The 26,003-nt window shown below is 41.1% G+C and overlaps 4 protein-coding genes across 5 annotated transcripts in view; 1 reads left to right on the forward strand and 3 right to left on the reverse strand.

Annotated features, from left to right (window-relative positions):
* LOC145444075 (caspase-2-like) overlaps positions 1-13,026 on the forward strand; it is a 35,425-nt gene extending 22,399 nt beyond the window's left edge. The window contains exon 2 of the mRNA XM_080321985.1: positions 12,778-13,026. The gene's annotated coding sequence lies outside the window, so the exon portion shown is untranslated. The remainder of the gene's footprint in view (positions 1-12,777) is intronic.
* On the reverse strand, positions 116-2,810 carry LOC145444296 (uncharacterized). Its single transcript, XM_080322241.1, has one exon. The coding sequence runs from the start codon at positions 2,454-2,456 to the stop codon at positions 792-794; it is 1,665 nt and encodes a 554-aa protein (XP_080178367.1). The 5' UTR covers positions 2,457-2,810; the 3' UTR covers positions 116-791.
* LOC145444295 (delta-1-pyrroline-5-carboxylate synthase-like) lies at positions 4,915-11,125 on the reverse strand. The gene has a single exon (XM_080322240.1). The coding sequence runs from the start codon at positions 10,521-10,523 to the stop codon at positions 8,046-8,048; it is 2,478 nt and encodes an 825-aa protein (XP_080178366.1). The 5' UTR covers positions 10,524-11,125; the 3' UTR covers positions 4,915-8,045.
* A 552-nt stretch (positions 13,027-13,578) lies between the features above and the next one.
* LOC145444824 (uncharacterized) lies at positions 13,579-25,274 on the reverse strand. 2 transcript variants are annotated; one of them, XM_080322847.1, is made up of 3 exons: positions 21,000-25,274; positions 19,318-19,502; positions 13,579-16,287 (listed from the first exon to the last, which is right to left on the reverse strand). In XM_080322847.1, the coding sequence occupies exons 1-3, from the start codon at positions 21,014-21,016 to the stop codon at positions 15,143-15,145; spliced, it is 1,347 nt and encodes a 448-aa protein (XP_080178973.1). In that variant the 5' UTR covers positions 21,017-25,274; the 3' UTR covers positions 13,579-15,142. The 2 variants fall into 2 exon arrangements, with proteins under 2 accessions (XP_080178973.1, XP_080178972.1); XM_080322846.1 differs by having other exon boundaries at positions 13,579-16,290; positions 21,000-25,268.
* Positions 25,275-26,003: the final 729 nt, after the last annotated feature.

Here is a 26,003-nt window from a genome sequence, read left to right on the forward strand (position 1 = left end):
CTTTCATTATCTTCTCTTTATGTGTCCACCATTAAGCCTATTCTCCCTGATTGATCATTAGTGTGAAGTGGTAACCACTAAAATACGACGGCTGGCAAAGTCACAACTTCAAATCTTGAGCAAAGGTTAAAAGTTTTGTTTGCATTGCATACAAACAGATAAGCCGCTCAGGTTCCAGTGATTTGAAAGCTAACCATATGAATCTACAAAGTACAGAATATAAAGAGATTTTCATAAATACATATATACAGAATTCAAAGGAACATTTGTATATTGGATATAGGCGGATTGCGAAGATAAAAATGCAAACAGTACGCTGAATTAACAGAATTCAATAAATATTGAAGAAAAACATGATAAAAAGCCCATCAAAATCAAATGTACTGTTGTATTCAATAACATGACTTTGAATCGTGAATGCCAGAACACAGCAGCAAATATCGAAGAGAAGTATGTTGATCGTTGCTAATACACCATTATCATTCGTTCAATAGACAGACAGGCAGAAGTTCAATTGAAAAATATGAGAAAATAATTTAGCGAAATTGTGGCCAGCGATACGACCGTTACGTCATCTGGTTACATTATACACTCATTTATAGGCCTATCTGTTTAATAGATATATGTAAAGTTGTAAAAATGCATAGCAATATATTTGAATGAAATGTGCATATTATATACATAGGCTAATATAAACTTGATTTGGCACATTTCAATCATCACAATCAAACTATAAGAAACTAGTCACTATATACAAAGCAAGGCTTTCAAAACACAAATAATACGAGATCTTACGATATGGAGTACCCCGGCAAGAGGTAAAGTTGTCTGATGAGGCTACCGCCATCCCAACTTAACGACTTGAGTTCTTTCCACTTTCCGTCTACCTCGTCTAGGTAGTCACCACTGAACTCCATCATGGCTTCCTTGACCCGTAGCAGCATAGAAGGCACGGACTCAGACCTGGCATAGTGCATGAACACATTCGTGACCGCCGATATAAACCAGGAGCCATCGTCGCGAGACCGAATAGCTGGACGATACTTGTGGGTTGCGAACGCAAAGTGCATATCGCTACTGGTCGGAATTTTGTGACCGTCTATTTGAACAACGTCCAGCCTCGCCTGTTCATTCACGCTGGGCATACGTTTGAACGATTTTTCAAATCTCGCGTGATCTACATCCACCCCGTAATCGAAATCTCCGCCGCAGCAGAATTGGAAAAAGAATAGTTTCGGAATATTCTTCAATCGCGGCGCATTGCGGTTGTTGAAGATTGTTTCAATCTCAGTGACAGATATATTTCTGCCATCGACGCCTCGGATGACAGTAGTTTCACCATCCAAACCTCCGTGGCTCATTATAACCACAACTATATAACTGTATTTTTGCTCTAAAAGCGGTATCTGCTTCAGGATCGTCCTCATTTGATTTGCAGATTTCTCTTGCTGCGCTTCTCCTCCGTAAATTTCACACCCCATTTGTTTCCAAAGTTGCTCCATGTTGTTGACGTCTTCGTCAGCACCATCTCTAAAGTGATCATTGTTCTTGAACGAATTGTTCAAAATGAGAGCGCATCCGGGATATTTTTCAGTGCAATATCGATTTTTAATGCTTGTAATGCGCTGAATGTCTTCTTCGGATACAAGATCTACTTTGACTTTGCCAACCCTGGAGCAGACATTTTCTTTTGAATCTTGCCCGGTCGAAAAAGTCTTCGCATTCTTGGAGTTTGTTTTCATCCCCTTTCGTATACTGGATACGACACGTTTCAACTTACCGAGTCTGCCTTTCTTTTTTCCGTTACGCTTCAAAGACAACGATGAGTCATAACATTCAGACGACGCAGAAGATGAGCTAATTACAGTACTCTCACTTTCAGATCTTTTGTGATTTGGCTTTACTGCTGAATTTACGTCGCCAAATGCCTTCTTATTTGCATCATCAGTGTCAGTTAATGCAATTACGGATTGGACTTTTGTGTTGGCACCTTCCGACAACATCAGGTTTGAAGTAGCTTCCACAGGCAAATTGGAGCGATTTTCAACATCATTGACATTGGCTTGAGCTTTTTTCCATGCATCCATTGGATTTGGTATGTCACTAACTGGAGTCCTCAGTACTTTCACACTACGATTTGCTCCGAAATTGCTTTGTGAGGGACTTTCAACGTAATTTTGACTCGCAGCTTGACTGGGTTCACGATGTCTTTGCTCTGTTGGATTGTCCCAACCTGCTAATTCGGCGAGTCTACTGATAGTGGCGTGACGACCATTTTTACGAATCCAGGTTTGTATCATTTGGAATCGTTGCTCAGTCAAGTTGTCCCGATCCATATACTCGCAATCTTCAACTTCGTTTTCAGACAGCTCAAGTTTCTCACGGGCAAACCTCTTCCAGTTTCGGCCAACCTGTGCTATGACGGCATAGGCATCTGCAGCTTTGATCCCAGGCATTATTATAGTCTCTGTTTTGCATTGAATAAACTTCCAACAGGGATATCAATGAAAAACTGCTTCCTTCATCAATTATCAAGAAATAAATATCCGTACACTGCTCCTCGTACTGAACGTTTGATCTAATTACAGCTACTGATGCGTCTTTATATATATGTGAACTCCGAGTGAGAGTGAGTCTACCCTGATGCTAGCTACTAAGGGGGGAATACATTCCTGCTTTAACCCGGTGAACCACCGAGGGAAAATGCGTACGAGCAAAAACTCACCAGGGTTGGTTTGATTTGCTTGAAATAAGGTCAGATTTGTTTGAAATGAGGTCAGTCTCCTGTTTGAAATACATTATTATTATTTCAAACAAATCGAACCAACCCTCCTCCAAAAACTGACAACATACTGTCGTAACATTAACCATGGAGAACTACTTTATGCGCAAAAGTACTTACCTCCTACAATTTTTTTTTTAAGAGAGAGTACTTTTGGGTTAGCGTTGCGTCAGTTTTATGACTGAAATCGTCCTCATAACGACTAGAAAGGAGGTGAGCCATTGATGCATAACGCCGCCAGAAGACCAACGTTTTGTGCTTGTTCGCTTCAAGTATAGATAACTAAGGTAAACCGGTTTACCTTAGTTATCTATACTTCAAGCATCTTAGCGTGTTTTCTCTTTTCGATTAACTCTACCCATAACCGCGTGAAATGGCACTGGTATCACGGTAACTGAATATATATTCGAAGATTGTCTCTATTACTTTGTAATGTCCGACCTTTCGACCGAATTTACTTTTTGAAACTATTTACTTAGGTAGGCCTACTCTTTATAAGTTTCATTTTCTACTTCCAGTTGAAGTAATTTTGAATGTTTTGATATGTCATAGAAATCGTTACTGAAATTGTAATTGAGTAGGACTCTACGGTATTTCAACAACGCAGACCACTTTGTACTGTATTTTGGTCATTCGGAAATCGCGATTCGAACATTTGCCATTTTGAACGATACATTCCAGACAAAATGTTATGGACATTCACTTTGTAATAGGGTCGCAGCATAACTGGTCGTTTCGACATCCTCCCATCTCTTCACTACATCGCACTGTGTCTTGCGTCGTGTGTGTCTTGAGCGGATGATCATATAATCTGACGATTATGCCATTTCTTACTCGGAGGTAGACTTCATCATCATCATTATCATTGGTTTATGAGCAATTTTTATCGTTCAAAACACCACGAAAATGCGATACAATGAAAAGACTCGCATTACCGTACTCATCTTTGAGGAACGATTATAGTCGTGGGTTAATTATCATGTGACTGTGACATCATAGCAATTTACAAGGTACGTTGTATATTGTTACCCCGACGACACCTGTGCACATAACCAGGGGAAACACCGTCATTCTCCCCAACCTGTCCTTAAGTATTGGTCAAAGGCTACCCTACCAAAATAATACATTAACCCAATATTGACTCTGCATTACTTTTCATTCAGTGTGCATGTCTCTTATTTGCTTCGCCTAGGCTAAGGTGGGTGTCCGATGTTAAAGGCTACTCCAAGTTGTTTCGACACCTTCCTATCCTTTCATTGTATCGCAGTCTTGTGATGTTTTAAAACGATGAAAATAATAATAAACCTGATTGATTGCATGATTGACGAAAAGCCATGTATACTGACATTGCATTGCATTACACTTTCTGCCGCCTTTGAAGACACGATAGCATACGGTGCAAAAATTGTGTCGTAGCCAGCATTGTCAGAATGAAGCAACGCGGTGTGTCACCAGCCGTGTTGTTCGCCATCAACTACGGTTGTTGAACGTTCTTTCTCCATTCTTGGCAAGCTGCTCTGTAAGGACGGACACGTGCTACCCGAGAATGAAGGGTACTACAACAACTTTTAATTATTTCTACCACAATACCTGATGTAATTACTGGAATTCTTCATAGGGCCAGATTACGTTGAACGCTAGTTTTTCAGGTTAATACTTATCAGTTCTGAAGCTAAAAACGTTTTTTCCAGGCCAAACTACTTCATAGGACAAACAGTTCCAACCAGAAATGCAGATGAGTAGTACAATTTTAACATGTAGGAAAACAAGTAATTCGCATACATGAGGTCAAAATTCAGTTTTTCAGGGTAAAAAAGTCAAAATTTTGATTTTTAGGTCAAAATTTTTCATTTTAGGTCAAAAAAATCACCCTACTTATAATAAATCATCGACTTTGGATAGAAATGCGCTGCGTAGTGCAAGCATTCTATTTATATATTTACTCAGCATATCTACACGGACCTGATGAAATGATTCGCACTTCTACCAGCATGTAGTTTTGAGCAGTCGAAAATCATGTAAGTGAGTGGATTTACATTTCTTCAAGGCATGTAATATACTTTTATATTAGTAACTTCAATCATTGCTCTGACCACGTCTAAGCTCTAAGAATACAATGTGACGACAGCATATCAATCATGAATTTTGTATACACAACACATCAAAATCTTTGGACGGCAGTCCCCATTCGCTAAATGTAGGTAGTCCATGAAAAAGTAGATGCAAATAAGGGGCAGAGTAGAATTTTTTTTTCATTCAACAATCGCCGTTATATTACACAATATGGAAGAATGATATAATAAATTTGATTTCAAAGAACCATTGCACCACTAGAAACAGAAATCGAAGCATCACATAAGACAAACATGAATGGCACCAGTTGAGCATGAAAATGATATTAAATCAAGTATAGGCCACTTGAAATAATCATATCATGTGATGAGTAGGGCAAGTTTTTGCAACTTTTGAAACTTTTTTTACAGCTTCCTAAATACTCGTAAGATATGTAGAAAGCTGTTTTAAGCTGTTTGAAGGAATCTTATAGTGCATCTTTTCGCAACTTTTGTCCGTTTTTTTCATGCAACTTTTTGCAACATTTTGCAACTTTTTCGATTTTTCATGAAAGTATTTTCGGTTTTGGTGAAATACACGGCCAAATTCGACTGAAACGCCGTAAATCAGCACCGAAGTACGGGTATTTCGGGAGCTGAGCCGGTAAATTGACCATTTTTTTAGTCAACCGTGCAAAATGTGGTCTTTTAGCGCAACTTTTGTCAAAAATAAATAAATGCAACTTTCCGCGTATTTAACCGCAACAAAAACTTGCCATAGTGATGAGTATTCAGAAACAACTGCACTCAAGCACCATCATGCACAGCAATGGTTTTGGTCTTGTTCAAGTACACATACCAAATGCAAGACTCCTCACATCTGCTCTTATCAAGACAAGTAATGACAGAGCTCTCGGAGTTGAGAGAGTTTTTGTAGCAACAATTGTGATAAATGTTCGCAGGTATCCAAATACTTTTACCCCAAATGTAACCATTTTCGTAGAGAAACAAGTGAGGGACCCAAGATCTGGTCACTCATTATTACTGATTAAAATGAATTGATATTTCAGTTTTTGTGCAACACAAATGAATAAAAATTTGCGCTTGCCCTCTTCTGTAGTGAACTAGAATGGTCACAAGTGGAGCAGTCCACTCGGATAAATAACGGCTACAGATTTCATCATTTCAGTTACCCTTCTCCATGCTCAAGCATCGATTTGAACAGCACCGTATGTGCAGCAGAAATATTAGTTGATATAATAGGATGTGCTAATTTGGTACTAGATCATCCATGGACGGAAAGAAAAATTTTAATCTATATTAGCCTACTGTAAATGTGTATATTCTACATTCTCAGACACAAGATTTTGTTCAAAAGAATTTAGCAACATACAAAACCATGGTCTGTCATTAACATGAAACTAGCATTAATTTATCTACATGATATCCGTCAGTCGACATATAACTAGGGCTGGGCAAAATGATTCGAGTACTCGAATCTGAATCGAGTAGTAATTTTAATGATTCGAGTCGAGTAGTAAAAGACGTTTTTTTCGAGTACTGAAATTATACGGTCCTCGCAACTGAAAGTTAATTTACTGACGAGAATTATACTTTTGATACTATTTTCCACTGAGGAAGCCGTGAAACCTTGATTGGCCGTGTTTGAGCATACCAGGCACAGTTTAAAGCTATGAACGTTACTGAAAATAACACATTTCCGAAGTCATTATCATCCAACAAAATTGTTAAGAAGTGTAATGAAATCGGTATGATCGAAAAAATACCAAAGTATCTTTAATGTGATGGATAACAGGCATTACGTTCTTTGTGATGGCATAAAAGGTTCATATTTGGACTTCGACATAGTACATCCTGTTGTGACGTCATAATGAGGGATACTCGATTACTCGACTCGACTCAAAGCATATTACGTGATTCAGAATCGAATCACTCAGGTACTCGATTTTGCCCAGCCCTACATATAACTATAACCAGGCGCGTAGCCAGGGGGGGGTTTCGGGGGTCGAAACCCCCTCCTTTAGAAACGCGAAACCCCCTCCTTTAACGCGAAACCTTGCTCTTTTTAAATGACCGCTCTGACGCTAATACTCGTTTGCAATTCAATAAGTCATGTTATCAGTATTGCGCGCGGCGAATTAACGAAAGGCGCGGCCAATTAACGAAAGACGTGTTGCTAATTAGCGAGATTTGTCGGGGCACATTGCACTGCACAGTGTAACGCGATACGATCTCCCGCTGAGATGATTGGCGAAATCAGGTCATTCATTGTCGCGCGTTCGGCAATCACTACTAGCCTGATTTTCCGCGTCTCCAACAAGCCTAATTCCGCTGGCTTGAATAATCACATCTGCAATAGGCCCGCGGCGCACGATATCGTCACTGGCCTTCACAATCACATCTGCATTGGCTTGGAGTGCACGAAATCTTCGTAGGCCTACACAATCGCATCTGGAATAGGCCTCGTACTAAAGATATCGCTAGCCTAACTACCGCGTCTTGGGCCTACCATGCTTTGGCTCCTATTTCTCGATGGCTTAGATAAAATGCTATTAAGTATATGCTGATTAGCGATTGTGATTAAAGAGTTACATTTCGTAACTGAATGACATCGAATGTCCGCAATCATGTTCGACGCGTGCGTACATGCGTAATTGATTTCCACTAGTCTTCAGCTATAGTCCAGTAAGCTTGAGTTATAAGAGGTAAAGGTTTGAACCACCTGAAATCGGCGTCATTATAGCACATATTCCATAAAAACTCGTACATTTTTACTTGCCTAAATCGTCGCCGAGGCTACGTAAGACGCAAGACGCAAGACGCATTGATGAGCGGGCGTATTCAATTGTTGGACGCTTTGATAAGCGCGCGTATTCAAATGTTCGACGCGTGCGTATTTCATTGTTCACGACAGATCAGGGAGTCGCTAATTAACAGCACTTCCGGACTCGTCGAAAAGCTTATCGTACGCCTATAATCGCCAACACGGGGATGTTGTATAATCGTTATTTACGCATCGCATGTACTTAACCCTAATGAGTCAATGCTACATTACTAAACTTGGAAAAAATCGAAACCCCCCTTTTATTTCAAACCCCCCCCCCCCTTATTTTTCGGCTGGCTACGCGCCTGACTATAACACACATTTACAAAGCAACACCACGATTTATACCCGAGAAAAGTTTGTGTTGTCATGAAGGCAACGGAAGTGCAGTATGTGTGTATTGCAGTGTGCCTTGGGAACTAAAATCTTGTGCGGTCTGGCCTTCTCCTCGAATGATCCATTTGTACGTTAAAAGACCTTCAGCCCCAACTGGGCCACGAGCGTGGATTCTAGTCGTACTGATACCAACCTCAGCCCCTAATCCAATCCTGTGTCCATCTGCAAACCGCGTGCTCACGTTGTGAAACACACAAGCGCTGTCCACATTTTTCAAGAAATGCTCCGCAGTTTCTTCATTATTAGTGACTATCACGTCTGTATGAGAGCTGCCATACCGATGAATATGATCGATGGCTTGATTAACATTTCCGACAACCTCAATGCAGCATTCCAAATCCGAATATTCCTTATTCAACGATCGCGTCACAGAAGGCGTAAACAGTAATTGTCCTGCGAGATTTGGGCCTGAATTGATTTTAACGCCTTCCGCTCTGAGAACATCTGTGATTTCTTTAAAAACAGAGGTGTGGATAAGGTCTTTGTGCACTAACAAAGTCTCCATGGCGTTGCAAGCCGCTGGATAATCACATTTCGCATCTTTTATAACACGCAAGGCCATGTCTATGTTACAATCTTTATCGACGTATACATGACAAATTCCTTCACTGTGACCTAGAACAGGAATTGTTCTCGAGGAAGCTTTTTGAATTCCACTGACCATTTCGGACGAACCTCTCGGAATCACGAGGTCAATATGTTTGTCCAGCTGGAGCAGATCAGCCACTTCTTCACGGCTATCAATCAATTTGATGGCATCGACGCAATCGTGCATTTCGAGAGCTTCTTGCACGATGGAATACAAGCAGTAATTACTTCTCAAAGCTTCCTTGCCACCTTTTACCAACAAACCATTAGATGTCGCTATTGACAACGACGCAATTTGTGGAAGACAGTCTGGACGCGATTCAAAAATGATTAACAGCACTCCTATTGGGACAGAGATTTTTTCTGCAACCATGCCATCTGCAATTTGTGTTTTAGCGAGAATGTTGCCAGCAAGCTTTCCGCACTGTGCTGCGATTTGCTTAGCTCCTTCTGCGAGGTTGTGTATTTTTTCAGGCGTCAAGGTCAGTCTGTTTATCATAGCCTGTGATAATTCTCCAGATTCCATACATTCTTCAATATCGAGATGGTTGGCAGCTAGAATCTCATCCTTGCGAGCTACCAGTAATTCAGCGACTTTCATTAGTATTTCGGCACGTTGTGCGGAGTCAAGACTTTGTAGCCTCCTAGACCCATCTCTGGCTGCAGAGGCTAGTATTTCAGAATCGTCTTTTTTAATGTCGACTTCTGTGAAGAACGTTCCAACTGGCTTTCCTTTTACAACATCAATGATAGGAGTGCCGACGTCTCCACACCCGTTACATACAGTGACCGAAGTGCCTCTTTGCACGGCCCACATCGCGGCTTGCACTTTTGAATCCATACCGCCTAATCCCACACTCGATTTTTTTCCGTATATAATATCAGATTGGTTACGAGTACAATACGTACTGATGAGCTTTGAATTTTCATCACCAGGGGGAGCGGTGTACAGACCGTCCACATTGGATAAAAGCAGCATTAAATCGGCAGATACTTGAACACTCAACCGAGCCGCGAGACTATCGTTGTCGGTGATGCTTATCAATCCTTCAAGATCTTTCAAAAGGGGAGGTGCTACGATTGCATCGTTGGTGTTTATGATCGGAATTATCGACAGGGAAAGTAAATTTTCAAGCGTAGACTGGAGATAAAACCGGCTTTCCCCCACAAAATCTTGCTTTGTAACTAAAATTTGAGCGGTCGATACATTATATTGTGCAAACATCGTTTCGTACAATGACATAAGTCCGCTCTGACCTGCCGCAGCACACGCTCTCGGGTCTGCGTGATGGCTGTTTTTGTGTGTTAGTTCTTCCGATTGATCCAACGGATTCTTGATCGCTTCCCTCACACTTTGATTCATCAGCAACTCTCGTTTTAATCTTTGCCTACCAAACGCGACAGATCCGCTAGTGACGAGCATCATTTTGTGACCGGAATTTTGCAGCTCTGATACTTGCTCCACAACGGAAGCCAATCGCCCGAGTGCAATTCCGGTTCCGTCACTTCTGGTTATCACAGCACTGCCTAGTTTAACGACAATCTTTCTAGCGTGCCTTAGCTCGCTTCTTCTCAGAAATGCTCTTCCTGAATCTTTGAACGCATGCGAGTCGGCAGAGTCTAAATTGGCTGTTTGAAGGGATTCGCTTCTCACAGACAATGCATCAGATGATTGTAATATTTTGCTGCTGTACTCGGAGAGAGCTCTGCTGATTTGAAACAATGGCGATTTGCCGTTTTTCAAGGCTGACCAGGCAATGTGCGCCGTTTTGAATTTATGCACTTGCATCATTTTATGGCCTAAGTTTGCTGGCAATAATGCAATATCTGGAAATTGAATCCAGCAATAATAAAACCGCATTGAACCATTTACTAGACACAAAAATATACCGGTAGGCCTACGCTGGAATAGATTCTTAGCATGGCATGGCGCCCATTCGAATATTTGAGCATTTCAAAGACTACTCCAACTCAGTTTCGACACTTTACACTTTCTATCTTTTCATTGTATATATCGCATTCTTGTGGTGTAGGCTACTGTTCTGATAAAATTATTAATAACAACCTGAACTGAACAAGCATTTGTCTACAGGTATTAGCTTGCAGAAAATTGAATAATGAGCCCGTCAAGGAGCGCACTGCTAATTTCAAACAAGACAGATTGTTACAGCGCAATGGCCAACTGAGTCCAGTGCGTCGATTTTCTGTGCTCTATTCATCTTTATATGCTGGATATATTATCCAGTCACGAGAGATTCTCAAAGGATTCAAGTCTGGTATAGTGACCAGTACATTTTTCGTGCCGGTATTCGAGATACTGCCGATTCAACTCTCTTCGCTCGCTCCTATGCCTCCTATACATACTCTTTCATCCCAATATGACAATTCACCTCATATAAATACACACAAGAATTTTTTGATTGCGTTCATAACGTGTCTTCGGTACCACTCAATGAATAGGTCTATGCCTTTTAATGCTGATGTGCAACTTTCCGTATTCCCATCTACAGAAGTTATCCGGCGCAGCAGTTGTAATGACGCCAAAACTGCAATGTTTTTTAATTATTGCATCATACCGATGCGCTTGAGCGGCGATGCGCACAGTTTAGTTATTTAGATATCTAACTATAGATAACTAAACTAACCTAACATACGTAGATAACCTATGTAGGATTCATAGTGATAGTCCAGTGTACACAGAGGTGACTGGGCAGTGGGCAAAAGCGCCAGAAGGGAACACGATGTCTAACACGAGGTGATCACGATGTCGGACATCTGTGAAACTTTTCCACAACGTTTCGACACATACCTAACAATAGGATTACCATATTTTGGAAATCTGAAAAGAGGACACTTTTTCAAAATTTTCAGACTTACAATACCGGAGAAATATCCGGAAAATTTTATAAATTTACCCCGCGTTCATAGTTGGTTGACTAAAAAAGGTCGACTTTATGGCTCAATTCCCCAAAGACCGCGAGACCGTCACTTCAGTGCTGAATTCCTATCTCTCAGACGGTCGGGATGTTCAACCTTTTTGCTATTCACGTCCTTATATTGATTGCGTATACATTCCGGTGGATAGTATTAAGGGCGTACCTGAATGCCAAATTTCCACGTTAAATTGGCTACTGGGGACTTTGCAACGCGCTCATCCCTTGTGGTGTTCTGTACCATCATTGATTGCTCGTGAAATACTTTGCGCATAAATTAATGGTAGAAACAGAGCGCTCCTGCAGGCTTATACTATATAAGCACCGAAATCACGCGTGTTAGTGCAACGAAATGTTACTGGAATTATTTTTAGTCGTGTGGAGCACGAAAATATTTGTAGCTTCAGTAATGGATTTCGTCGACAAGATTGGTATAGTTGCACCATGCACAGATTGCCACAGGTTGAGTAGGCTACCGCTAAGGCAGGTCAGTGTCAACAACATTTCTTCTGGTCCAGACCTCTAGTTTACCTGACCACGACCTGACATATAGATCTCGCCTTCCGAAACATGCCAACTCTTTTTGTCGCCTGTCCTGTTATATTATCTTCCTTTACATTCAGTGTGCATAAGGGTTGTTCAAAAATAAGTTTTTTTCCGGATTCCAGCCATTCACTGATTAAATTTTCAGGTTATCCTAAAAAACGCTGCACACCAAATGTGGTTCAATTCTAACAAGTATAAGCCGCCGCAGAGCCAATTTAATTTTTTAAATGAAAAAAAAATCAAATGTTTTTGACAAACCCCATGAAATTGCTGAGTTGTCTTTAAAAACGATGCAAAACAAATTTGACTCAATTCCAACTAGTAGAAGCGAAGTTATTTGAGTTCGTCGATAATTCTCGGATTAGCCTTGATTGGTTGATAATCGGAGAATTATCGACGAAGAACTCAAATTACTCCGCTTCTACTGGAGGGAATTGAGTCAAATTTGTTTTGCGTCTACTTCTACTACAATTTAATCTGTGAATGGCTAGAATCCGGAAAAAGGCTATTTTTGAACAACCCTAGTGCGCAATCCTGCGCATGCCTCCTTTTTTACATCCTATAGGCCTAGGCCAGGTGGGTGTCTGATTTCGAAGACTACTCCAAGTTGTTTCGACGCCTTCCTTACCGAGCGAGATAGTGTAATGGTTATGCGTCCGGCTTCTCGAGCGGTAGGTCGTGCGTTCGATTCCCGGCCGGGTCATACCAAAGACTCGAAAAATGGTATCCGCAGCTATCCTGCTAGGCGCTCAACAATCACGGATAGCATGGAGGAGAAAAAAAAACGGGGGCGCAGACTAGATGACCTCATGGGGCCGTACCGCAACTCCGTCGTCAAAGCATCTCGAGGGTGCAGGCGAAAAAGAATATCATCTCTCTCTCTCTCTCTCTCTCTTCGTATATTTCATTGCATCGCAGTCTCGTGGTGTATTGAAATGATGAAATTTTTAGCAATAAAGTGAATTGAATATATTACAAGACCGGTTAGACCTCCGATGCGGAATTGAACCCGGGCTTATCGTCATCATACACGCTGACTCTACCGTACAGTTAGCAGCATATTGGAGGCTAGCAAACAACAAAGTAGCAGTTCAAGCATGCGTGACGTTTCAAAAATTTGATTTCGAGTTGAATACATTTGTCGTAATTACATTTGGATGATATTTATTATTGTTTTTGAATGTTCACCGGTCCGGAATATCGTTTTGAAATCCAAGAGTCCGAAAAATATTTTTAATAAATCCGACTTCCGAAAGAATTTGTGAATTCGGATCCAGTTAACCTCGCTAATGGTTATATAGGCTACGCTAAAATTTGGATCCTGAGCTGAAACGAATAATTATATCATGTCTACCCGATCTTCCTGCCTCGCACAAGCGATGCTATCTCAGCTAGTCCGAAATAATAAGATATTATCTTCGGAAAACTTCAACGGAACCAGATGAAAAATACATAAACTTTTAATATAACTTAAATCCAAGCATAAAAATATCCACATTTTGCTACATAAAAAGGATTGCATTACAAGTAAAAGACCCATGACAATGACCATATTCAACTAATCTCAGATTGAGTAAATGGCCTTTAACTGATATTGAAAATCCAAGCATCTCATATTTCGTAAAATGTTTCGCAATATATTTTAAGTGAAGTTTAGTGTAGAATTCGAGAGTTATGGAGCTTTCAATTGTATTGCACTGGGACCCGTGTAGTACGATTTCTTGTTGCACACATCATCGCCAGTCATACGGTACATGATCAGAATGCTTTACTTGAAAAATGACCCGAGAATGTGACTTCGATTCACGAATCATTTCATATTTCAGAGTCAAGTCACGTCATTTTATGGTAGCGACTGAGACGAGTCGAGTCATTCAAAAATCACCAATCTATGACTATAATCAGATATTATATTATTACTTCATCGATTGCTACTACGATTACTACGTCGTTCGTACTAGCAGCGAAACAAAGCACGCGCTATCAGAATTGAATTAAGCATATGATGTGCTTATTTGAATTTACAGTACAGGTTTTCAAGTGTCATACGACAATAATTGACTGATGACATTGAGTCGCATGCTACCCTTTTCGTACATGGTACGGAGCGTCACTCATTTAGTGACAATGCGCGAGTCACGCACTCATGTGTCGTATATACTGAAGTCACCATACCGAAGCTCTAACATGCGCCTCTGCCTCTATGATAATGAATCTATCGCATGCGCAATTGCACAAGTATCAACATATTGTATTGCGTATGCGTATTCTAGCGTCGATATGATCACGTCTATAGAATCATCGAGTATAATATCATGCGCAGGAGTCGCTGTGCTCATGGATGTCAAGTTCAAGTGTCACCACACTAGAAATATGAGTTAACATACTCTTGCGCAATGTGTAATCATAATTTATATCGTAATGCTCAATGCCCATAACCATAAGCGTCGCATACGCGTTCAACGTCGCCACTCGCCATGCAGTAGCTTCTCCATGATCAAGTTTCTCATTTTATAACAGTGGTATTCAACCTTTTTCTGATCGCGTACCGCCGCGGGGTTCTACCAATAAATTACCGCATAACTCCACTTTACTCAAAATGTAAAAAGGATTATTAACCAGGTCGGATTAGCAAATAAATCGATCGGGAAATTTCAAAACAAATACAGCCCACGAGCTAATCCACCCCCAATTATTAATAACGCACACGAACAAGGCAAAATTGATGGGATGGTTGCAACTGTTTCTTCTCCACAAGCTGATCTCGGAGGGGTGCAACTGAGTCGAATGACGCATAACGTATTTATGTATGCATACAATAAAGACATTTCTTACTTTAGAAAAAGTAACGTTAACGTTTATGAAAACCGACATTTTACCTGAAAAGAAACGCACACATTTACTGTGTACCACCGAAATGACTTCGCGTGACACAGGTTCAGAACCACGGTCTTACATTGTCTCGAATGCCCAACAAAGTAAGGCTCTCAAAACCGCACCCCTAGAATTCATTTGCATCGGCCAATTTCAATTTCTGCTGCATGGACTTATAAAGTAAGTTATCCTCCAACGAGTTGGCTAGTCTTGTCGGAGGTTTATTCATTCCAGTTTGATTTACCAGCGGGCTGGACGGCGCAACATGCTGCGGTTCCGTGGTAGCGAACGTACCAGGTATTTCAGTCGAGTGCGATGGTAGTTCGCTTATTACTTTATTGCTCGAATTTCTCTTCTCCAATTTAAGCTTAGGCCTTGAGAACCACTGACTCGGGTGCTTCACTTTTGCGCCTTTCAGTATGTTGCGTCGTTGGTTATGCTTGCGCTCAGAAGCATCGGGCGTAGGGGGCAGGATTACTGGAGAAGCAGGCACGGAGCTATCTGAGACGCTACTAACAACGGGCTCTTTCAAGTCAAGTTTTAACTCAGCCCTTTCCGGCAGTGGCTGCCTCTGCCGAAGTCGTGCGGCCGGGGGAGGTGGAGCGTCTCTTTTTAGTATAGGAAATAAAGATACATCCTCGTAAGTGTCGTCATGAAATGAGTCTTCCTCAGCAGAGCGCCTTTGAGTTGGAAGATTCACTTGAAAATTTGCTGCAGTCATGGATACATCTTCGTATGTATCTTCCCCTGCTGAAATATCCGATTTCATAGAACATGGCCTGGATGTGAAACTCTTTTCGCTGCCGCGCCTGAGATTAGGAATCTCCACGTCTTCGTAACTACTGACAGAAGTTTTGTTAACGCGTGAACTTACGGACTGTTTGACAGGGCCGTTTAAAGAATCGTACATTTCATCGTTTACTTCGTCTGAGTTTATTGCTATATGATTGTATTCCTGATCGGAATCTTGAGTTGCTTCATCGCCTAGGTGGCTGTAGATATCATCATTATTACTGTCCGATGGGAGTCGTGGTTTTGCTGCACAGCAGTCCCGAGTGAGGGAATTCACTCTGTCGTAGACACTGTCATCGTCGCTTTGCGTAAAGCTTTTATTTTGAGATATTGCGCGGCTCCTGCCACGCGCATTGCGTACGTCTTCCATATCTGTGACTTCGTAAACGTCTTCTTCATCGTCCGGTTCGTTCAATGATACCTTGGTTACGTCGGACGCCATGGAGTATATATCATCGCCGGGTGCATCAGTGCCCCATTCTTCTGAATAGTGGCAAAATACCAATAAAAATAGCAGACATAAAATTACTTTGCTGGCAACACTCAAAGGTAGTCGGTAACGGAAAACAGATACTTTTCGCGGGCTTTGCCTAATTGCCCCATTCACTCAGATGGATTCGATTTAAGAATATTTGTACTCCATAGCTTTAAATATTTCTGGTAAAATAGACCTGCGTTCTCATTAATTTTTTACTTAGTTGGCAAACCTACTTCTCCCTGTAGATAAATTTATGATGTTACTTCTACTTCTACTCGAGTATACCGAGATTACCGACGATGACTGCTTTGAACACCTCTGGAAATAACCTACATAAAATGACGTTGGTGGAAAGGTAATCAGAGGCGGCTCAAGTCATTTTCTTAAAAATGCAAAATTACTCGACTCGACTTGAGTCAATTTGTGTATTGACTCTATACTTGTATTCGAGTCATCGCGCAAGACTCGAGCAAGTCATATTGCTCTACACAAGGGTTGTCAAACATACGGCCCGCTTGACGATTTCATTCCGCCAGGGAAGCAATTCTGAGTAGATTGGAAAGTGCTTATAATATCCAGCAAATATGTAACAAATGTTGAGATGTTTTGAAGGAAACAATTCCGTTAAATCGAATGTTGAGTATGTTCATAAGCTACATTATAACCACCCGACTGTGGTGTTGTGGTTTCAATCTACTTCTAGTTACCACTCGGAACAAGTCGGTCACATTGACACCCAGTTCGAGAAGACAAAAAGTGTACATTGAATTGAGAGTTTTATGGGAAAAATAGAGCAATCAGTACTTAATCGCAGAAGCGAAAATGCCAATGCGGAACCGTTATATTCAGTTTACATGGAGAATATAGTAGTTACACGAAAATATCATTCAAATATCTGTGGTCGCACCGCTGTGTCCACTTCCGACTAAAAAGGTTCCCGGAATCCAGAGAAACACGAATCGTGATTTAATAATAATGACCAAATTCCAACGTCCGCGTTTGCAGTTGCACGTCTCGTGTTTCTTACAACGCACACCCATGGCTAAAGGCAGATTACTACTAAAGCAAAGGCAGCATAGAAAAATGCCGACTTATGTCGTAGTTACCGCCACTGTTTGAACGGTTCCTAAATGTATGTCAACCGGCCATAGTTCGCGAATAAAACCTCTATGGTCCGTGGTACGATGTAATCAGGGATATCTAGAAGTAGAGTTCTAGATATCCCTGGATGTAATATTGTTTAAATATGCTTGGTAATAAAGTATTCAATTGAAAAGCAGGAACATGAAGTAACATTTTAGAATCAGTTCACTGGTGCGACCCGCAACGCAATATTAGTTTGACACCCCTGCTCTACACATTCTATATGAGTTGATTCATGTATCTTGTATCAGGACCGATACTTGAAGAACAGGACCAGATACTGTCTTTTGTCTGTTTGAATAAACAATACACAAAAGAATTAGTGTATTATGAATTCGAGAGGCCTTCAGTATACCCCAAAAGCTTAACAGAAGTGAGATGAACCTGACTTGAACTCGATAATGTACAGAGAACAGCGCGACTTGGAATCGGAATTGACTTGGTGGTGAATTCAAAATGACTCGTATTGAATCGATACAAAACAATAAAATAAAGTTGACTTGTGACTCGGAACTTTGTGACTTTGGCTACAGCCCTGAGTCATCTATAATGCGGCAATTCACTGATCTGTAGTAATACATTTCAAATGACAGGTCAAACGTACTGAGTAGTAGATAGATCTCTTGGCTATGTTGCTATTAGGTGGGGATAAGTACTAACTAGATCAGTGGTTCCCAACGTGGGCGATATCGCCCCCCAGGGGGCGATTTGTCGGTCCAGGGGGGCGAAAATAGCCAAGGGGGCGATAGGGGGGCGAAAACGGACGAAGGGGGCGATAGGGGGGCGATGGCGCGTTGAAATGGCTATATTGGCGTTCATGACCGTAACTGCCACACCCAAACCCCCAATTGGGATGGGGGGCCCGAGATCGAAGGGGGCCCACAGTTTTTTCGTGAATTAACATTAATTATAGAGTATTATTTTGGAAATTTAGGCAACTTTTTCAAAAAAAATTCGCGCTGCGCGCCATTTCGTGGTCGCATATTTCTTGCTTTTTGGATAAAAATTATTTGCCAGTGCAGAAATATCAATTTGAAATCGTATGCGTCTTTTAGTTTAGTACATATGGGCGATTTGAATATCTTTTGACATAACAGACAGGCCACGAATGTCATTACGTAACGAAGTCATTATACCCACTGGTCCGCCCGAATATGTTCTGTTCAATTATTATTTACGGGCCCTACATTTTCTAAGACACCGCACTCAGCTTTACCGGTAAATCCGAATACATGAGCAGAGAGAGGATAAAAATTGACAGCAATATATATGCAATTCCCAATCATATTGCCGATTCAATCATGAATGATAGAAATTTTTCGCGCTTTGCGCGAATTAGGCCGACTAACTAAAGAGCCCAACAATTTGTGCTGAGAAGTAGCGGTGAAGAGGTATCGGGGGAGTTTGGTCGCAGGGTTGCAGAAGTTTGCTTTATCGCTCCATAGAGGGGGGTCAAGACCAACGTATTGGGGGGGGGCTGGCTGACGAAGTGCTGTTACGGTCCTTTTGGAATCAAGTCGGAGAAATCACCTTCTTTCTTAGTCAACTCACCAAAATTTAGCTGGAAAAGTGTAATTACGAGGTTGAGCCGAAAAGTTGACCTTTTGTCTTAGTCAACTTAACGGTGATTTCAGTCTGTATGCCCATTTTTCGGTTCCCAACATTAGGGGGGCGATTATCGGAGTGGAGTTTGAAAAGGGGGCGATGAGTCGAAAAAGGTTGGGAACCACTGAACTAGATATTCCCCTTTGACGAGGATCTGGTGCTGTGAGGAGAGTAAACATCTTTAGCAGCATACCATTTTCCTAAACATTTAGATGCGACGAAATAAGCATTTCTAATCTCAATGAACACAACAAAACCGTTGGTACATAGCATAATAATCGCACCCGATTCACCACAGTTCTCTTCGCTGATCGGTTCGTTCACATTGGTCTTGTTCGGGCTCTGAAGTACCGCCACGGAAGGCAAAATAGAAGGGGTCAAAGCACCCGCTATATGTGGTTTTCCGTCCTTGTTCTTCTTTTTATTCTTTGTAGACTGTTTTTCGTTCGAGTGCGAGCGGGCTCTTTGCCTGTGACAAATGAACGCATATGATTTACATCGATTGCCAGCGCTTATGGATTCTATTCAGCGTCGATAATGTCATTGTAGCGGTATGCCAGAATGTTCTAGGCCAGAGGTCTCAAGCTCACATTTGCCTGCGGGCCAATTTCCTAGTTTTGGATGACGTCGCGGGTCGCAGCATCGAATATAGGGGTATGCAATGTCTTTCCAAGCATATACCAGCAGGCCTTATTTGACGGGACCTTGCAGAATAAAATTCCACACCCCTCGTTAAAATTTGATTAACTGAGATTCAATTCACGCCTCCAAGAAAAAAATCACATCTATAATTTTAATAAAATTGTTTTTGCACTTTTGCTTCCGACGCGGTCCGCGCAAAATGGGAGTAGGAAACATTGTCACATTTCAATGATTTGTTACCACTCCAGGCGTGGAATACAAGGCATAAATAGGCTTATAATATCTGCGAAAGGCTGGATACGCCTGGAAAGCATACTGCGTTGGTTCAGGTTTCACAAAGAGGTATAGGGGGCGGAATATGTTCTAATAGGTAAGTACCAAAGCCCTGCTTCGCCCTTGTATATTTTTTTCTTCATTATTTCGATATTTCAAGAATTTAGGTATAGGACCACGGTTGGCGGTCTGATGGAATCTTAGCAACCTCGCCAGCGCATTGATGCGCGGATTTTCACTGCTGGGGTAAATGGTGACAAAGTCTGAAGGAGTATTGATTTTTTGAGGAGAATAAGTTTGCCATATTGGTTAATAAAATATCCCAGACTGCTCCTAGGCCGTGGAACGGTGGTGTAGTCGGCAAGGGGGGCATCTTACCTCTGGCAATATTGAAGCGACCAGGTTCGAAATGGCATGCCATATGTTTTATCATCTCTTATTAGCACCTCATTCTCCGGAATTTCGGAAATAACGACCCATCGTTATGTAGCCTATTTGCTTCGCGGAATATGACATGCCATAGTGGTAAATACATGTAAGCGCAATGTAATTGGATACCAGCATGTGGTGGGTGTCCGATTCCATAGACAACTCCTAGTCGCTTCGACATCTTCCTTTCTTTTCATTGTATCGCATTTTTTTATGGTGTATTGAACTGATAAAATTGCTAATAGACCAATGATGATGATGATGTGCCTAACATATCAAATATTAGAGAATGTTGACGGTACTAGATAACAAACTTTGTATACTTTGACAGAATGACTATGACTATACCATACCTAATTTCCCGTTGTAGGTGTTGTCTGCATGCAAATCATATCTGCAACACTGGCAACAGTAGATTTTGTGTAATTGTTGGGTGAGAGCGTACAAAGCGTATGTCTACTGATTAATATTTATATCGTTACTGAGCTGACTAACGGACTTAATATCCTTCCGTTCAATGCTACATCGTTACAGGACATGACAACGACTCTATGCGTTGGTGTCAAACAATTGACACGAAGAAGACTATACGATATGATCATAATAACTCGTACATACTTACAGAAATTTATGCATCATGCTTTTGCTACATCGGCGACGGTGCGTGTATTTTAGTTATCTGCAAGTATCCAAAACTGTAAGATCTGAAATACAAGAGCATAACACCAGTTCTGTCATTAATCTATAAGAGATTGCCAGCCGTAATAAGTTCAGAAACTCTGGTGAATATAGTTGCGAGCCAATCAAGTAACAACAGCTAAAGGCTGCGGCAGTGGTTCTCAACCGGGGTTCCGCGAAGCATTATCAGGGGGTCCGCGAAGTCTAAAAATAGTTGATAACCTAATTTGTATTTTTTAAATTCGGAAAATCACCAGACAGTTTCGCTTCATTACTAGTAAAACTACAGAGCTCACATCAACAGAATTGGCCGACTGAGATGACATATCCTACTGTACAGACTCTTTTTAATTTCTAAATTGCCAAAATAGCCTACTAATACAAACATTTTACTGTTTAGGGATGTTTTGTTGAGGATTGTGAAAAAAAAATTGTACGAGTAAGGTCAATCACGGCGGCTTCGAAATATTCACAAAATCCATTTTCTCCTGTTATATACATAACAATTTATCCCATAGTACCTTCAAGATAAGCTGCTATAGATAGAAATGACCAGGCTTGACGTTATACGTCCATTTAAAAAAATTGCTTGTCAACTTTGGTGTTCATATTTGTTGCGATCATACCCAAATGTGTCGTCAGAAGTGTTACGCGTTATTTTTACATTCACCACAACCTATATTTGTGGAAATGGATTTTCGGCACTTGTTCATATGATATCGAAGGCGGGGATTTCCAAGATACGACCGATAAGACAAAAAGGTTGAGAACCACTGGACTACGGTCTCGCGTAAAGCAACTGCATTATCTGATGATATCTGTTCAACGCGGAAACGAGGTAGGAGGTACTGTCAATATTGTTCCCTCGTTATGCATAATCCCAAAAGGGCCTGGATGGGCGACCAACAAATCGCTACTCAAACGTATAGAAGAAGCTAGAAATCGTATGTATCAGCTCCATTGATATCCCTCTCCCTTAAAACTCAATTATTTCTAAAGCTTCTACAATAATCGTAGGCTTCGCTTCCAATCCAAAGCTCATGATTACAATACACGCGCGTACTCGTCGAAATACCATGTTCAACGCGGATTTCAAGACAACCAATCGCTCTATCAAGAATGACAGACAAGGAACAGTATTTCGCTGACATTCGTATAGTATTTCCGCATTAAAGTCTAACTACAAACAGATTCTAACGAGTATAGTGATCGCTTGAGATTACAGGTATACTCGATTCGGCAAATTGCTTATCGATCTGCTTCTCGCTCCTTCATGTTCAACTGATTATAGCTTGTCTTTTTTATGTTATCTCACATTAGGGAGTAAAACTAAAAATACCTCCGGCCCTTTGCTTTCTAACATCAGCGTATAACCAGGTGGCCTCGCCACATCTTTTTGTTTAATAAACAACAACAACGACAACAACAACAAGCTGTCCTTACGGGCTGTCACAGTTTACGGATCGCTCAGACAACAAGAATTTCCAGCAAGCAGTCTGCAGCACACAATCGGGCACGAAATTGTACGTATAGAATCACAGCACTCGACATCGCAGCCACGAAATTAAACATACTCGCTAAGTCTGATAAAGATAGAAATATTGCTGCGTATATATGGTAACTATAGTCAGATGGCAGTAGCCTGTCGCTAGCATACCCAGCTCAGAAGATAGCATCGTGAAAATGCACTTCCTCGTAGTTGTTTAACATGCATGTCATACGTAGAAGAAGGATAAGGCATAAATATCATATGTCGCAGATACGAGTTTACTTATTTGGATATCAGAAGATTTAATAGACAAAGAAGAATCATTACATTGTACCGATTCTGTGGATGGATGTATCGTTTACAATCATTATTTTGCGGTTTGGAGTAAATGAATAAGATGCTGACATATTCATTCAGCTGAGTCGATGATAAATAGCAATTCACCCACCTATGATTCAACCTACATCAGCCATTATCGTACCTCTTCCTACTATAATATTATAGTTAGTTTCACTGTACATGTACACTATTGTACACTTGTACAGTAATTCTAATCTGTGCAATTAAACTGTAATTACGTTAAAGCAATATGTCGCAACGATAACCGAGTCAATTGCTTGTTTTATGACCACTATGATCCGCGACAACCCCAGTTCTGAATAACGCTAAATTTACTAAAGAATATACGAATATGCCAATAGCAATATGCCTGGTAGGCTTCTAGTGTACAATACATACACGCGACACAAACATTCAATTCGTGGGGCGGGTTATTACCAAGTCGGATTAAGAAGTCGAAAGTCGTCTTTGGTAGGCTTACCATATTTTGGAAATCTAAAAGGGGGACACTTTTTCAGAAATCCCTGGCTTGCAAAACCGGAGAGGAATTCCCAAAAACCGGTGAATTTATCCCACTTTCTGATCGGCTGACTAAAAAAAAGGTCTTTTCTCCGCTCAGAGCTCAAAATACCGTTCTTCTCTCCGCATTGCTAGGTGGTTGACTGAGAAAAAAAAGGTCATCTTTCCGCTCAGTGCTCAAATCACCGTTTTTCACTCCGAAATACCCGCCGGCCTTAAAAAGCGGGACGTTTGGCTGACTGGTCGGGACAAGACGTTAAAAAGCGGGACTGTCCCGCCTAAAACGGGACGTATGGTAAGCCTAGTCTTTGGCATAGTCAATAAATAGTATATCAATTCCGCTGTTTCGCTCATTCTCCATTTGCATTCCAATGTCGCCTCTTTCGCCTTTTACTATCATATTAATGCTGATAGAAGTGAGTTTTGGGCGCTTAGACTTCGCAAAGACGAACGTTCGACACTTTTCTAGATCCTTGTATTGAGTTTTGAAAGGATGGTAATGATAAGATAGGATAATGAGCGAAGCTTCAAACTTGGCTAGCAAATTCATCAGTACTAGTCACTGCAGTCTGTGGTGTAATCAAATCAATCCCGGGTAAAAAGTGAAAAGCTCTTCTGCAAAAATACGGACGAGCGGCGCTAAATGACGTTTCCGATTATGACATCGTATCACACAGCAGTCCATCTCTGAACTTACAAGTTAAAGTTATCGACATACATAGAGTTTGACCAATAGATACCGCATGACGCTTATGGAATGCACATAAAGCGAAAGCTTTGTACAGCTTTACATCATACACAACTTTCGCTAGTAAGCCCATCAGTATTCTCTATATACGTATCAGCGTTCTTCGTTACGCTGTCTAGCATTCTTCGCAAACGGAGTATGTATAAACCTTACTAATTCACAAAAGTACGGTTTCTGAAACAATTTGCGAACTGTTGGTGCTGTCGTTAGTCCTCGACACGTCAATAGCGTTTACTAATCCAGAAATATGTACCAGAAGTGAAAATGGCCTCACGCTTCAACTAAATATACATTCATGACTCATGCAACTCATATTTCTTGTCACTATACGCAGTTGCAGCAGCAGGCCTTGTGGTATTAAGTAGAACGGGTATGTCAACCTAAGGAATAACGAAAGATTTAACGTATCAGCGTAATAAACACATCAAGCCAAACACGATGACAATGTACTATAGGTGTAGTTGTATAGGTGTAGGTATACTAGGTCGAGGCCTAACACTGCATTTAGGATGCATTTTGGTACCATTGTAACTTAGCCAATAGTTTGTATTGCATTGTGGCATCTTGTAGCCTTTCAATCGTTGGTATTATCCGTGACGTTTTGTGACACGTCAATGCCACATACCAATACGTGTAACGGCATGATTCCTGCAGAAATCTTAATGTTTCACTCAACAATATATCTGTCTTCCTAGCCAAAAATACATATCGTATAGAGCCGGTTTTAATATCTACGCTGTCAGTAGCATTGCGCTGTCTGCATGACCAGACATCTTCCTGAAACTGAACCCATTGTGTGGTGAACGCAATACGCAGCATTCATAAACACCCGGATTCATACTCGATTGCATGAGTCATGGATGATCTAAATGCGGTTTTATCAGAAGAACCTGCACTAGCGACGCAATCTTAGTGCGGAAATATTCGTTCAAGTTTTCAGGCTAGCGCCGTATGTGTCAAACGGGGCGCAAATGCGTAACTCATCAAACAAATTTAGTTTCACATTCTCATCGACAACCGCGCGTGACTCGGCGGTGCGGTATCGCTTTATCCCCTTGTGGTCTCTTATGATCTGATTTGACGATGTAAATTTCACTGGTGTCATTTCCCCGACAAGCCATTTCAGGGTCTCTCTGCGTCTGCGCCACGAATCGGGTGAGCGCCAGTGAATTCGTTGTACGTGTAATTGTGTAAATGTGTATATGTGTTGTTGAATTGTGCAATGTGCCTTTATGTATATTCTTCTTGGTCAACTATATGTCTATAATAGCCTTACAACAGGGGAGGGTAACTTTTTAGCTCGCGGTCCGCATTCAAGATATTAATCCATTCGCGGGTCGCACTATATAAAATTGGGATTATAAACCAAAACGCAATATTGATATTGATTATGAGTGAAGATATGGAAATTATTTATATTTAGTGCGGAGCGGATCCACAAATTCTCTGGTCGTACTCCGAACCTGTGTTTTAAATCTCTGGACCGACCTCGGTCCGCCTCCGTGGCCGGATTTTGGAAATGACCTTGATCCGGTCCGAAAAACTCCGATAATAAGTATCTACTCACGGGATGGTAGTGAATATTGATTGAAATAATGCAAACAAGACATTAAAAACTCAAAGATCAAACCCATCTCTTATCTGAAGTAATTATGCCAACTTGGACATAGCATGTGGTTTATTTCCATGAACGTTTCACTTTTACTATTGATTCGAGGGTGGAAGAGGGTAAGGCTGTCATATTCTTAGTAAAAAGTACTGATCGGGCTCCGATCCGACTCCGGTCGTATCACAAAAACTTCTGATCCGGCTCCGGCCAAAATTGAGAAAATCCGGCCGGATATCGAATCCGG

This window comes from Botryllus schlosseri, chromosome 8, assembly GCF_051294905.1.
Source record: "Botryllus schlosseri isolate E-star chromosome 8, Bs_hap1, whole genome shotgun sequence".
Classification (NCBI taxonomy): Eukaryota; Metazoa; Chordata; class Ascidiacea; order Stolidobranchia; family Styelidae; genus Botryllus; species Botryllus schlosseri.